The following is a 16,110-nucleotide window of genomic DNA, read 5'->3' as shown; positions in this document are numbered from 1 at the left end:
CAATATCAATGTGGTAGAGAAAAAAAAGGTAAAAACCTGGAAACTTCTGTGGCTGACCTCAGTAAATTTATCTTAACTGGTATATACACTGATACAGACAAAAATGGTGGATTTGGATAAAATGGATACCGAGCAGCTCCTGTTGAATATAATAACTTTATTTTGTAATTGTTTATATTCCTATTACAATAAAATAATAATAAAAATAATAACAAAGTAAACAGACTCTAAGGGCTCATATATGAAAGTAAAGGCATTGATTAAAAAAAAAGAGAGAGGGATTTCAAGGTTTAGAAAGCGGACATTTGAGCAAATTCAGATGACTGAGTACTTCGAATCATCCCACCCCACTAAGCCTTCTTCCAATCAGAATTACCCACCCCAGGGCAGAGAATGAGCTCAAAACAGATGTGCTGGCACACACACACACACACACACACACACACACATACACACTTTCTACAATTTTTTTTTTCCTGCTGGGCTAGGAAAACACCAGATGGTTGGAACTCACTTTTCATTTTCTTAAAATCTTTCACCCCAAGCACATTCTAACATACTATAAAATTTCTTAGCTATTATGCTTATGATTCATCTCTTTGCTCGAGAAAGGTAGCATTTCTTATTGTTTCATGTATTATCTATTTAGAGCTCTTAGTAAAGTGATGTAGAAATATATGTTGAACTTAGCTTTGCTTTTGTGCTGGCTGTCCCATCTGGAGGCACTCAGAATAAAGTTTAAAGCCCATCAAGTAATTTATACGAATGATATGGAGGCACACAGACAAGGCTTGAAGTTCACGACGTAGTTTATAGGAACCATATGTTATACACGGCTGTAGAAAAGACGCTGCACATTTTTTTCCATGCCCTATGTAGAGCATGGTAGATTTTTTGTAGACAAAAACAGTCTATGAGACAAAATCAGCAATTAGGAAGCACCATCAATCCAGTAGGGGAAAAAATGTAAACATCTGGAAACACCTATGGTTGAGGTCAATGAATTTATCTTAACTGGTGTAGCCACTGACAGAGACAAAATGAGTTGATTTAGATAAAACCAGATACTGAGCTGTTCCTGTTGAATATACTAACTGTATTTTGTTACTGTTCTATTACTATTACAATATAGTAATAATACTAACAAAGTAAACAGACTCTGAGTACTCAAATACGAAAGTAAAGGCACTGATGATGAAAGATGGATTTCAAGGTTTAGAACGCAGACATTTGAGCAAATTCAGATGACTGAGTACTTCGCATCATCCTGCAGCACTGAGCTTTCTTGCAGTTAGAATTAGACACACCAGGGCAGGGCATGGTATGACCACTAAAACAGAAGGTTTGCACACGCTTGTGCAAACAGGCCATGTGCATGCATACATACACACTTGCACGGACATACACACACTTTCTACACATTTTTTTCTACTGCATGAAGAAAATACCTGAAACTTCAAACCCTTCTTGTATCTACTACTCTTTTCCTATCCCAATCAGCTTATTCACTCTTCATCTTTAATTCTTTTTAAATCTTTTACCTCCTACACATTCTAATATACTATAAAATTTCTTAACTATTCTGCTTATAATGCATCACTCCTGCTCAAGGAAGGCAACACTTTGGACAGTTGCATTTATTAATCTTCTTACAGCTCTTAATAAAGTGAGTGATAGAAGGCAATACTGAAATATATGTTATCTGTGCTTTTGTGCTTGCTCTCCCCTCTGGAGGCACACAGAAGAGAGTTTAAAGCCCATAATGTAATTTGTATGAATGATTCGGTATAGTGAACTTTGAGAAAATATATTGCATAATTGTCCCAAAGTCCTGTGTAAAGCATATTTCACATCATGATTCCTCAAGCCATAGACCAAGGGATTCAACATGGGGATCACCAGGGTGTAAAATATGGAAGCCACTTTATCAGTGTCAAAGGAATGACTGGACTTGGGCTGCACGTACATAAAGATTAAAGTCCCATAGAACACTACCACCACCGTCAGGTGGGATCCACAGGTGGAGAAGGCCTTGTGCCTGCCCTGAGCTGAGTTCATCCTCAGAATGGCTACAAGAATGAGCAGGTAAGAAACAAGAACTATTAGGAGGGATGAAATCAAATCAAAAGCTGCTAAGATGAGAAGGATCAATTCGATTTCATGTGTGTTTGAGCAGAGCAAAGTTAACAAGTGGAGACCATCACAGTAGAAATGCCTGATGACACTGTAGTCACAGAAGGACAAATTAAAAATTTTTATGGTGACTAGAAGAGAAACAAATGTGCTGTGGAGATAGACGATTGCCATCAGCACCCAACATGTCCTTTGTGACATGATGACTGTGTAGAGCAGAGGGTTACAGATGGCCACATAGCGGTCATAAGACATTACTGACAGAATAAAAATTTCACCATTTATGAACAAAATAAAAAAAGCTAGCTGTGTAGCACAAAAATAATAAGAGATTGTGTTTTCATCCACAACAAAATTTACCAGCATTTTGGGTCCCACAGCTGTTGAATAACCAAGATCAGTGATAGCCAGGTGTCTGAGAAAAAAGTACATGGGAGTTTGTAGCTTGGAGTCCATCTTGGTGAGGATGATGATGCCCACGTTGCCCACCACTGAGAGCATGTAGATGATGAGGAACAGCCTGAACAACGGAGCCTGCAGCTCAGGGCGGTCTGTGATTCCCATCAGAATGAATTCACTCAGCGCTGTTAGATTGTGTGTGTCCATCGTGGTCTATCAGGAAACCTCTTCTGGGTAGAGACAGCAGCATTGTCAATAGCTTTTATGTAGTATCATCTGGTAGATTTTAAGTAATCAAAGCCACTATGAATAATATGAATCCAAACTTTTCAATTATGATCACAGTAAGTTACCTAAAAAAATTTTCTTTACATATGTATATGTAAATTCTTCTAGTGTGACTTACCTTCTATGACAGGGATATGATGATGAATACTTTGAGTAGCGTGTTATCCATTTAACTGGCCCCAGCCCTTTCCTACCCCATCTTTGCCTCCACGACAAAAATCGGACCATCAGCCTGTCAGTGTTTTAGACTATACATCTACTAATTTTCTTAAAACATGTTAACATATCTTTAAGTTTACTTAAAATATGTCCATCCCTAGGGGCATTTTCATTAAGTTGTTTGTAACAAATCAGATATATTTTCTCATGAAAATACCTAAAACTGAGATGAAATTTGAGCAAATTGGGAGAAAGCAAGGCCACTGTCATTGGTTTGATATAATGAAGTTTCATTTAAAAATTCCATTTGGATAAAGAGATCCTGTAGTTTAAAAGAAAATCAGTAAAAATCACTGTATTACTCAAGAGAATAGAGACAAATTACACTGATGAGATATACACGGATTCTTGGATTTTCTTTTATATCCTTCTGTACATTAAGGACCTGAGGTACTTCTATGTGCTACTGTACAGCTCATAATGAGGATGGCAGTTTAACGTAAAAGAATTAGTGGTTTGACATGATACTACAGACAATGAAAATAGCAGTACCAGCATTCACTGAGTCAGGAATAATCCAACGAACAGAAAAATACAATCATATCATATCAAATTATAAAATGGCTCTAGGGGAAATACATTATCTCATATAAGACATTGCTTATGATGTTGTGGCTTTCTGATACCCTGCCTTGTCCCTATATACACATATTGCCTATGTCCGAAGATACTGAATTGGATATCAGTAGATATTACAATTAGGAAATCAACTCTCTTCACCGAATGCAATATAAATCTTGTTTATTTGCAATAATGAAAGGTGGAAGAAAACAAGTACTCACTCTGATACATACTGATTTTCCTATGAGGCCAGGGAAGATAAAAGGACTTCTCCTCAGTTTTGGAGTTCTCTGGAGAGCACCGGATTATTGTTCATAGGTTACTATTTTTGTTGAGTATCTACTTCTCGTTATACAAAGCCATACTCTTTGAAAAACTTACATCTTCTTTCTGCCAGATTCCACCGGATATTGAAGAACTCGGTTTGAAGAACATGAGGTGTGAGGTGGAAATGTATTTGCTTCCTCATCAAGAGATTAGTAAAAATGCACATTTATGCAGTTATTTTAATATGCATTAAACATTCAATCATATCTGAGAGGGACATAAGAGTGCCTAGAGTCACTATATAATTAAGGATTTTAAAAGACATTAATGTTGGAGACTGAATATCTACAGCTGCGTAATTCTGCTACAGTATTTTTTAATACTGTGTATGCTTCCTTTACTTTCATATTTCAGCTCTATTATTCACATAATTAGGCCAACTGGGTGGTGCAAACAATGAAGCACTCAGCTACTACCTGAAAGGTTGGTGGGTCAAGCCCACTCAGAGGCACCCTGGAAGGAAGAAAGTCTAATTCTGAAAGGTCACAGCCATTGAACACCCTACGGAACACAGTTCTCTGACCTGCGTGGAGTCAGAACTGACACCAGGACAACTGGTTTGGTTTTTGTTTTGTTTCATTTTATTTTTTATTCATATAATTATATAAAGAAAAAAATTTATTTAGTTATACAATGATGTTTCAAAGATGCTTGTGAGCATTTAGCTTCTGAAAAAAAGTGAGAATATTTGAAAAAAACAACATGAAGAAAAAAGGGGGAGAGATCCTAGTCTCAGGCACTACTGAAAAGTAGAAAGCGCACAGAACTGAGTCTGAAATCCTGATATTTTGCAATGACTTTGCCATTGAATAAAGGTGGGACCATGCAAGTGTCACTGAAACCTTCTGGATATTGATCAAATATGAAAATTGTCTATCTTTTTACCTGTAATGAAGCCTCTGTGTTGACTTCTCAATGTGTTTCTTAATGTGGCATGATGAGAACAGTTTAAAGATTTTTTTCACCCTTGGAGATTCTCCCTGAGGAGATGCCAAGCAATTTGGTGACTGTCCCTGAAGCATTTGAAAGCTCAACAAAATACCTGGGGGTTGTCTGTCAATCGTCTAGGACCATTTGCATTTGCCTGTGAATGAGTTTTTCTTCATATAGTGAGTATGCTCGTCTGTATTTATCTATTTCATATATTCTGCGTTTTACTCCTTGTGAAGGTTCCATTTTTATCACTCAGGGGTCTGGATTAAAGTGCTGTATCTGTAAACCAGAAATATCAATATTTCCCAGTTTTATAGTGGTATCTTCAAATGGATGACAAAATAAAGCAGTGATTAAACGCTTCCTTATTGTATTATTTAAAAACTTAAGTGGAATAAAAATAATGCATTGCGCGTATATGAGGTATCACTTCCTAGCCTGCTGTTGCTGTTGTTGCCGTTATTGCTATTGTTCCGGTTTTTGTTTCTGTTCTTATTTTGTTTTGCTTTCTTGTTGACCTCAGGAACAGAAATGTTACCCTTGCTTCTCATTTCACACTCAATCACATCGTCTGTCTGTTTAGCTTTTTTGCTTTTTTATTTTATTTTCCTTTATTATATTTCAATATTTTATGTTTTTCCATTCTGTCCAATCCTCATTCCAAAACATCTTTCTCACCTTTATAAATTTTCTGCTGTTCTTGACATAAGCTCTACTATATAAATATATCCTTGTAATGTGTGATATTTTGTGTGTAATATTTTACTATGATTATATATTTATTGTGCTATAAATTTTTTTGCTGTTTGTCATTGTAAATATTTCTGATGTATCCATTTGTGATCTTTTTCCTTATTTGCCTATGTAGTGGTGTGTATATATATATATACATATATATATATTTTTTTCACTTGTGTTTTTTTTAATGGAAGGATCCCTGTTGGTGCAATGTTCAAAACACTCTCTGCTAACTGAAAAGTTGGCAGTTTGAGTCCCCAAGCCATTTTGGGATGAAAAGACCTGGCCATCAACACCCACAAAGATTACAACATAGACAACCATATGGGAGATTTCTACTCTATTGTATAGGTAGCTGTAAGTCGGAATTGAAGCGACAGTACCTAACAGAGCAAAAATGGTTTATTTATTTTAATTTTATTGTGGTTTAACTGAAAGTTTACAAATGAAGTCAGTCTCTCAGGCAAAAAATTATATACACCTTGCTATGTACTCCTAGTTGCTCTCCCGCTGATGAAACAGCACACTCCTTCTCTCCGTTCTGGATTCCCCATGTCCATTCAGCCAGCTTCTGTCCCCCTCTGCCTTCTCATCTGCCTTCCAGACAGGAGCTGCCCACATAGTCTCATGTGTCTATTTGAGAGAAGAAGCTCACTCCTCACCAGTATCATTTTCTATCTTATATTACAGTCCAGACCAATCCTTGTCTGAAGAGTTGGCTTTGGGAATGGCTCCAGTCTTGGGCTAACAGAAGGTCTGGAGACCATCATCTCCGGGGTCCTTCTAGTCTCAGTCAGACCATTAAGTCTGGTCTTTTTATGAGAATGTGAGGTCTGCATCCCACTGCTCTCCTGCTCAGTCAGGGATTCTCTGCTGATGTCCCTGTCAGGGCAGTCATCAGTTGTAGCTGGGCACCATTTAGTTCTTCTGGTCTCAGGTTGATGGAGTCTCTGATTTATGTGGCCCTTTATGTTTCTTGGGCTCAGAATTACCTTGTGTCTTTGGTGATCTTCATTTTCCTTTGCTTCAGGTGGGTTGAGGCCAATTGATGCATATTAGATGGCCACTTGCTAGCATTTAAGACCCTAGACTCCACTCACCAAAATGAGATGCAGAATGTTTTCTTAACAGATTTTATTATGGAAGTTGACCTAAATGTCCCCTGAAACCATGGTCTCCAGGCCCCGTCCCTGCTACTCTGGCCTTCAGAGCATTTGGTTTATTCAGGAAACTTCTTTGTTTTTCATTTAGTCCAGTTGTGATGACCTCCCCTGTATTTTGTGCTGTTTTTCCCCTCACCTAAAATAGTTCTTGTCTACTATCTGATTAATGAATACCACTTTTCCTCCCTCACTCTTCACCCTTGTAACAATCAAAGAATATATCCCTCTGTGTTCATATATATTTGAGTATTTATAACAGTGGTCTTATAAAATATTTGTCCTTTTGCAACTAATTTCACTCAGCATAATGCCTTCCAGGTTCCTCCATGTTATGAGATGTTTCACAGATTCCTCACTGTTCTTTATTGATGCATAGTATTCGATCATGTGAATATAACATAATTTATTTATTCATTCGTCCATTGATGGGCACCTTGGTTGTTGCCATCTTTTTGCTATTGTAAACAGTGCTGTAATGAACATAGGTGTACATGTATCTGTTTGTGTAAAGGTTCTTATTTCTCTAGGATATATTCCAAGGAGTGGGATTGCTGGATCGTATGGTAGTTCTATTTCTAGCTTTTTAAGGAAGCGCCAAATCGATTTCCAAAGTGGTTGTACCATTTTCATTCCCACCAGCAGTGTACAAGTGTTTCAGTCTCTCCACAGCCTCTCCAACATTTATTATTTTATATTTTTTGGATTAATGCCAGCCTTATTGGGGTGAGATGGTATCTCATTGTAATTTGTATTTGCATTTCTCTAAGGCTAAAGGTGGTGAGCATTTACTCAAGTATCTGTTAGCTACCCAAATGTCTTCTTTGGTGAATTGCCCATTCATATCCTTTTCCCAGTTTTTAATTTGATTATTTGTCTATTTGTAGTTGAGTTTTTGCAGTGTCATGTAGATTTTAGAGATCAGATGCTGATTGGAAATGTCATAGCTAAAAGCTTTTTCCCAGTCCTTAGGTAACCTTTTTACTCTTTTGGTGAAATCGTTGGGTGAGCACAGGTGTTTGATTTTTAGGAGTTCCCAGTTATCTAGTTTCTCTTCTGTATTGTTAGTAATGTTTTGTATACTGTTCATGCCATGTATTAAGGTTTCTAGCATTGTCCCTATTTTTTCTTCCATGATCTTTATGGTTTTAGATTTTATATTTAGGTCTTTGACCCATTTTGAGTTAGTTTTTGTGCATGGTGTGAGGTATGGGTCTTGTTTCATTTTTTTGCAGATGGGTATCCAGTTATGCCAGCACCATTTGTTTAAAGACTGTGTTTTCCCCCATTTGACTTTTTTGGGGTCTTTATCAAATATCAACTGCTCATACGTGGATGGATTTATGTCTGCATTCTCCATTCTGTTCCATTGGCCCTGGTACCAGTACCAGGCTGTTTTGACTACTGTGGCGGTATAATAGCTTCTAAAATCAGGTAAAGTAAGGCCTCCCACTTTATTCTTCTTTTTCGGTAACACCTTATTTAACCGGGGCCTCTTTCCCTTCCATATGAAGTTGGTGATTTGTTTCTCCATCTCTTTCAAAAATATCGTTTGGATTTGGATCAGAATTGCATTGTATCTATAGATTGCTTTTGGTAGAACAGACATTTTTACAACGTTGTGTCTTCCTATCCACTAGCAAAGTGTGTTTTTCCACTTATGTAGGTCTCTTTTGGTTTCTTGCAGTAGTGTTTTGTAGTTTTCTTTGTATAAGTGTTTTATGGATCTGGTTAAACTTTTTTCCTAAGTATTTTTCTTCTTGGGGGCTACTGTAAATGGTATTGATTTGGTGATTTCCTCTTTAATGTTCTTTTTGTTGGTCTAGAGGAATTCAGCTGATTTTTTGTATGGTTATTTTGTATCCTGTTACTTTGCTGAACTCTTCTATTAGTTTCACTAGTTTTCTTGAGGACTCTTTAGGGTTTTCCGTGTATAAGATCATGTCACCTGCAAAGAGAGATATTTTGACTTCTTCATTACTAATCTGGATGTTCTTTATTTCTTTATCTAGCCTAATTGCTCTGGCTAAGTCCTCCAGCACAACGTTGAATACTAGTGGTGATAAAGGGCATCCTTGTCTGGTTCCCAGTGTCAAGGGGAACGCTTTCAGACTCTATTTAGGATAATGTTGGCTGTTGGCTTTGTATAAATGCCCTTTATTATGTTGAGGAATTTCCTTTCTAATTTTGCTGAGAGTTTTTAACATGAATGGGTGTTGGACTTTGTTAAATGCCTTTTCTGTTTCAATTGAGAAGATCATGTACTTTTTGTCTTTTGTTTTATTTATATGATGGATTACATTGATTGTTTTTCTAATGTAAAACCATCCCTGCAATTCTAGTATGAATCCCATTTCATCATGGTGAAGTTTTTTTTTTTTAATATGTTGTTAAATTCTTTTGGGTAGAATTTTGTTAAGGATTTTTGCATCTAAGTTCATGAGGGATATAGGTGTGTAATTTTCTTTTTTTGTGGTGTCTTTACCTGTTTTTCATATCAGGAGTATGCTGGCTTCATAGAATGAGTTTGGGAGTATTCCATCCTTTTCTATGCTGGTAATAGTGGTGTTAACTCTTCACTGAAAGTTTGGTAAAACTCTCCAGTGAAGCCATTAGGGTCAAGCCTTTTTTGTTGTTGTGAGTTTTTAAATTACCTTTTCAATCTCTTCTTTTGTCATGGTTTTATTCAGTTGTTCTACCTCTGTTTGTGTTAGTTTAGGTAGGTAGTGTGTTTCTAGAAATTCATCCATTTCTTCTTGGTTTTCAAATTTGTTAGAGTACAATTTTTCTTAGTAAACTGATATGATTCTTTTAATTTCAGTTGGGTCTGTTGTGATATCAGCCATCTAATTTCTTATTCAGGTTATTTGTTTCTGCTCCTGTTTTTCATTTGTCAGTTTGGACAATGGTTTATCAATTTTGTTAATTTTTTTTTTTAAATCAGCTTTTAGTCTTGTTAACTCTCAATTGTTTTCTGTTCTCTATTTTATTTAATTCCGCTCTAATTTTTATTATTTGTCTTCTTTTGGTTTCTGAGGGTTTCTTTTGTTGCTCTCTTTCTATTTGTTCAAGTTGTAGGGATAATTCTTTGATTTGGGCCCTTTCTTCTTTTTGGATGTGTGCATTTATTGCTATAAATTGACCTCTGAACACTGCTTTAGCTATGTCCCAAAGGTTTTCATAGGAAATGTTTTGTTCTTATTGAATTCTGTGGATTTCTTTATTCCATCCTTAATTTCTTGTATAAGCCATTCATTTTTGAGCATGGTGTTGTTCAGTTTCCAAGTGTTTGATTTCTTTTCCCTGCTTTTCCTGTTATTGATTTCTACTTTTATGCCTTATGATCCATAAAGAAGATGCTTTGTAATATTTCAATTTTTGTATTCTGTTAAAGTTTGACAAAGCAAAAATTTTTAATGGGAGATCTTTTTTTGTCTCCAACAGAACACTGTTCAAATTTCATGCTTTGGGCATGTCATCAGCAGAGATTAGTTGCTGGAGAACAACATATTTGATAAAATAGAAGGCCAATGAGAATGAGGAAAGCCCTCTATGAGATGGATTAACACAGTTGCTACAGCAATGGACTCAAACATACCAATGATTGAGAGGATAGCACAAGGCCAGGCAATGTTTTTTTCTGGTTTACATAATGTCATCACGAGTTGGAGTCACTCAAAGACAGCTACAACAACAACAACCTTTTCAGATGAATTTTTTTCACTTCACAGAATTCTATTGAGATCCATCCACACTGTTGTGTGCATCAATAACTTGTTCCTTTTTACTGCTGAGTATTTTTTTATGTATGGGTTTACTACAGTTTGATTAATCACTCATGCATAAAAGGACATTGTGGCTTGTTACCAGTTTTTAGCTATTGTAAATAATGTCTCTATGAACATCTGTTTAAGGGTTATTTATGAACATAAGTTTTCATTTCTCTGGTATAAATATCTAAGTGAGAGTTGTTTTAATTTTAACAAAGTCCAATCTATCAGTTTATTGTTTTCATATATTTGCATGTCCCAATAATTTAGTAGTTTTTATTATTGAGTGATATTCACTTGCTTAGATATACTACAGTTTATTGATTTATTCTTAAGTAAATGAACATTGGGGGTGATTTTATTTTTTTAGTATTACAAATAAAATTGTTATGGAAACTTGTATACATGGATTTATAAGGAAAAATGCTGTCATTTCTCTTGCATAAATATAAGCAAATTGGCTAAATTTTATATTAAAGCTGTGTTCAGCTTTTTAAGACCCTGATGCTTAAAACAAATTATTTTTTAAAGTATTTACACCTTTTTAACTTTCCACTAGCAGTTTATGAAGGCTCTGGTTCTTCCACATAGTTACCAAATACCTGATATTCTAATAGATGTATAGAGTTATATCATTAGTGTTTTAACTTGAAATTCATTAATAATGATGCTGAGCATTTTTATGCACTTATTTGCCAGCTGAATATGTTCATTGGAAACATTATTTTTGGGTTTTTGTTTGTTTGTTTGTTTTGACCATATTTGTGGATTGTTTCTTTTCTTTTCTTTTGTGTTTTGAGTTTTGCTGTGGGTCGGTTGGGTGGGATATATATTATGACCACATGTCATCTATGAGATATGTTATTTGAAAATATTTTCTCCCAGAAGATAACTTGTTTTTATATAAGTGTCTTGTAATGAGTAGAAGCTTTAAAATTTCCAAATGTATCTATATAGTCAATGCAAGCCCACTTAATATCCAAACAGGCTTCTTTTTTTAAATAAGTAAGCTGAATGTAAATTTACAAATAAACACTGTTAACTTTTTAATTCTCTAGTTCTATCATATTTTCTATTAGATTTATTATATAAAAATCCTGTCATCTAGCATAAAAAAAAGTTTCCCTTCTTCCTTTCCAATCTGGATACCTTCCATTTACTTATTTATTGCCTTATTGTGTTGGCTAGAATGTCCACTAAAATGTCAAGTAGATTTGGTAAGAGTAGATTTACTTGTTCTGTTCCTGGTCATACTGAGAACGTATGCAGTCCTTCATATCAGTGTGGTGGTAACTGTAGGTTGTTCATGGGTGCCCTCTATCACTTTGAGGAAGTTCCACCTTAATATTAGTTTGCTCAAAGTTTTATCACAATTATTGGGACTTTTAAAATGTTTCTGTCCTATTTATATGGCATTGTTTGTCATTCCTAATTTCTTATTATGGTGTATGTCATTAATTGATTTTTTAATATAAAACTATTCATACATTCTTGGGGTACACCTAATTTGGTGGACCATTGCCTTTACATATTGCCAGACTCAATTTCTTAAATTTTTATTTAGATTTTTCACATATGTTCCTGTTGTTTTCTTTTAATGTCTTTGTCTGTGTTTGATATTAGGGTAAAGCTATTCTCATGTTGAAAATAGGAATATACGCTCCTCTTCAGTTTTGTGGAAGAGTTTGTGTAGAATAGGCTAATTCTTTTTCCCTAAACACTTAATACGATATTCCAATCAAGCCGTTGGACCTGACTGGGAATGGGGAGTACTTTAAATTTAAATTTCCATTTGTTATTGTCTTTACTAATTTTTTTTTCTTATGTGTTTTCTAGTCTCTATATACATGGAACTATATCATACCCCTCCTTGTATGGTCCTATTCTAAAACTCAGATTGCATTTCTTCTTTATAGACAACCTTAGTGTATATAAAAATTACTTTATTTTTTCTCATTGCTAATTTTTTGAAAAAGACTAAAAATAAGAAAATATGCATGGAAATTTAGGAGGCAAAATAGAAAAACTAAGTCCATAAATCATGGCAAATATGTAAAATGACATATATCGTACCTCGTTCACGATAAACACAGCATAGTCCAAACTATGGGATGAACTCCTTTTATTTCTCCAAGTAGAATAATCAAAATTCAAGCAATAGATCCTGGTGAAAGTATAGTTCACACTCATATCACCCAATTTTGAGAAAATTTAGCTAAATAAAGCACAAGGCACACAACCTATCATATAATAGATCTCTTATGCAAGGACACATAAACAATTAGGAAATCACTTCTAAAGAGTAAATACTGTTTTATAGAGAGATAAGGAAAAGGACCTATGAGATAAAAGTGTGCAATTAATAAGTAGTATCAATCCAGTAAAGAAAGAAAGAAAAACCTGGAAACTTCCATGACTGACCTCAATATATTTATCTTAACTGGCATATCCACTGATACAGACAAAATGGTCTGATGTAGACAAAACCAGATACAGAGCTGGTCCTGTTGAATATAATAACTTTATTTTGTTACTGTTTCTATTACTATTACAATATTATAATAATAATAAATAACAAAGTAAACAGTCTCTAAGGGCCCATGTATCAAAGTAAAAGCACTGATGATGAAGGCAGGCATTTCCAGGTTCAGAAAGTGAACATTGGAGCAAATTCAGATACTGAGTACTTCAAATCATTTCACTGCACTGAGCCTTCTTTCAGTCAGAATTAGCCACCACAGGGCAGAGAAGGAGCACAAAACAAAAGGTATATGGCCTTGCACACACACATGCACACACACTCATATGCACACACACAGGGACATGCACACACATACTCACACATACACACATACTTTTTTACAATTTTTTTTATTCCTACTGGGTGAGGAAAATACCAGATAATTGGAATTCTTTCTGTACCTACTAATATCAGCATATTTACTCTTTTTTCTTTTTTAATCTGTCACTACCTAACCACCTTCTAATATCCTATATAATTTCTTAATTATTATGCTTTAATGTATCTTTCCTGCTGAAGAAAGATAATATTTTTTACTGTTTTATTTACTAATCTATTTACAGCTCTTAGTAGAGTGACTGGTAGCAGGCAATATAGAAATACATACTGAACTTATCAGTGTTTTTGTGCTTGCTATCTTCTTTGGAGGTACACAGGAAAAAAAGTTTAAAGCCCATAATGTAATTTATATGAATGATATGGTATAGTGAACTTTGAGAAAATATATTGCATACTTGGCCCAAATTCCTATGTACGGCATATTTCACCTTTTTAACCCCCAAACTACAGTTCAAGGGATTCACTATGGGGATAACCAGGGTGTAAAATATGGAAGCCACTTGATCAGTGTCAAAGGAATGACTGGACTTGTGCCTGCCTTCACCTGACTAGTTCCTGAGAATAGCTACAATAATGAGTAAGTAAGAAACAAGAACTATCAGTGGGATGAAATCAAATCAAAAGTTGCTAAGATGAGAATGATCAATCTGATTTCATGTGTGTTTGAGAAGAACAAAGACAACAAAAATAGACCATCACAATAGAAATGGCTGGTGACATTATAGCCACAGACAGATAAATTAAATTTTTTTATGTTGACCAGAAGAGAAACAAACGTGCAGTTTAGATAGGAGATTGCCATCAGCACCCAATTTGAACTTCATGACATGATGACTATATAGAGCAGAGGGTTACAGATGGCCACATAGTGATCATAGGACATTGCTGATGCAATGAAAACTTCAATAATTATGAACATTATAGAGAGAACTAGCTGTGCAGCAGAAAAATAATGTGAGATTTATTTTCATCTGCAACAAAAGTTACTAACATTTTGGTTCCACAGCTGTTGAACAGCCAAGAGCAGTGATAGCTAGGTGTCTGTAAAAATAGTGCATGGGCATTTGTAGACTAGAATTTATCTTGGTGAGGATAAGGATTCCCAAGTTGCTGACCATGGAGATCATGTAGATGGTAAGGAACAGCCGAAACACTGGAGCCTGCAGCTCAGGGTGGTGTGTGAGTCCCAAGAGAATGAATTCATTCAGCACTGTTAGATAGATTGTGTTGTCCTTCGAGGTCTATCAAGAAACCTGTTCAGGATAGAGACATCAACATCACCAATAGTTTGATGTAGTAGCATGGGGTAGATTTTTAGTATATAAAGCCAGTGTGAATAATACAAATCCAAACCTTCCAATTTAGAGTATTGAATATATACTCCCCTCCCACAAATTTTACACACATATGCACCTACACATATTAGATTCATGGATAAATTGATAGAAGAAACAAAAATTAATAAAATATTAAACCTTCAGGTACATGGATGATTATTGTACTCTTCTGAAAACTTGTCTTTTTAATATTCCTAAAATAATATGTGGATTCATTTTGAATCTTCTACCTCAAAATATTATCTTATGAAAACTCATAAGCCAATATACTTGACAAGAACTGGATAGATATGTAATTGATCACAACGAGAATTATTTGTCTTTATACATGAAAACATCCCTAGATATATACATGTAAAGATATTGTTGTTGTTAGGTGCTGTCGAGTCAGTTCCAACTCATAGTGACCCTATGTACCACAGAACGAAACACTGCCCGGTCCTGTGCCATCTTTACAATCCTTGTTATGTGTAAGCCCATTGTTGCAGCCACTGTGTGAACCCATCTGTTTGAGGGTCTTCCTCTTTTCCGCTGACCCTCTACTTTACCAAACATGATGTCCTTCTCCAGGGACTGATCCCTCCCGACATCATGTCCAAAGTATGTAGGGCCCAGTCTCACCATCTTTGCTCCTAATGAACATTCTGACTGTACTTCTTCTAAGACAGACTTTTTCATTCTTCTGGTAGTCCATGGCGTATTCAATATTCTTCACCAAAGCCATATTTCAAAGGTACCGATTCTTCTTTGGTCTTCCTTATTCATTTTCCAGCTTTCATACGCAGTTAAAAACACCATGGCTTGGATAAGGCTCACCTTAGTCCTTAAAGTGACATCTTTGCTTTTTAACATGTTCAACCCATACAGAAGGCTATGGTCTTTGATCTTCATCAGTAAGTGATTCAAATCCTCATTACTTACCCTGATGCACACTTTTCTTGACTTTACTCCTGGCACTATTCCCTTGCTGTATTTGAACAACTGTCTCTTGGTCTATGTACAGGTTCCAAATGAGCACAAGTAAACGCTCTGGAACCCTCTTTCTTCTCAGTGTTATCCATGGTTTGTTGTGATCCACACAGTCAGATAAGACACATGTGAACATCTTTCTAGTATTCTCTGTTTTCAGCCAAGATCCACTTAACAACAGCAATGATATCGCACCTTCCATGTCCTCTTCTGAATCCAGCTTGAATTTCTGTCAGTTCGCTGTTGTATATGCTGCAACTGTTTTTGAATGCTCTCCAGCCAAATTTTGCTTGTGTGTGATATTAATGATATTGTTTGATAATTTCTGCATCCTGTTGCATCACCTTTCTTTGAAATGTGCAAAAATATGGATCTCTTCCCATCAGTTGGCTAGGCAGCTTCTTTCCAATATTCTT

General features: G+C 35.5%; 1 protein-coding gene across 1 annotated transcript; it reads right to left on the bottom strand.

Annotated features, from left to right (window-relative positions):
- Positions 1-1,698: 1,698 nt before the first annotated feature.
- Positions 1,699-2,739, bottom strand: LOC111748973 (olfactory receptor 8K3-like). Its single transcript, XM_023542124.2, has one exon. It carries the CDS (start codon positions 2,737-2,739, stop codon positions 1,699-1,701), a length of 1,041 nt encoding a protein of 346 aa, XP_023397892.2.
- Between the last annotated feature and the right edge of the window lie 13,371 nt (positions 2,740-16,110).

Source organism: Loxodonta africana, chromosome 7, assembly GCF_030014295.1.
Source record: "Loxodonta africana isolate mLoxAfr1 chromosome 7, mLoxAfr1.hap2, whole genome shotgun sequence".
In the NCBI taxonomy this organism is placed as follows: domain Eukaryota; kingdom Metazoa; phylum Chordata; class Mammalia; order Proboscidea; family Elephantidae; genus Loxodonta; species Loxodonta africana.
Note: the sequence above shows the minus strand (reverse complement) of the source record. Positions and strands in the feature narration are given on the sequence as shown.

Excerpts from the sequence above, each read along its gene's own strand:
- LOC111748973 (XM_023542124.2), bottom strand. The coding sequence starts at position 2,739 with ATGGACACACACAATCTAACAGCGCTGAGTGAATTCATTCTGATGGGA.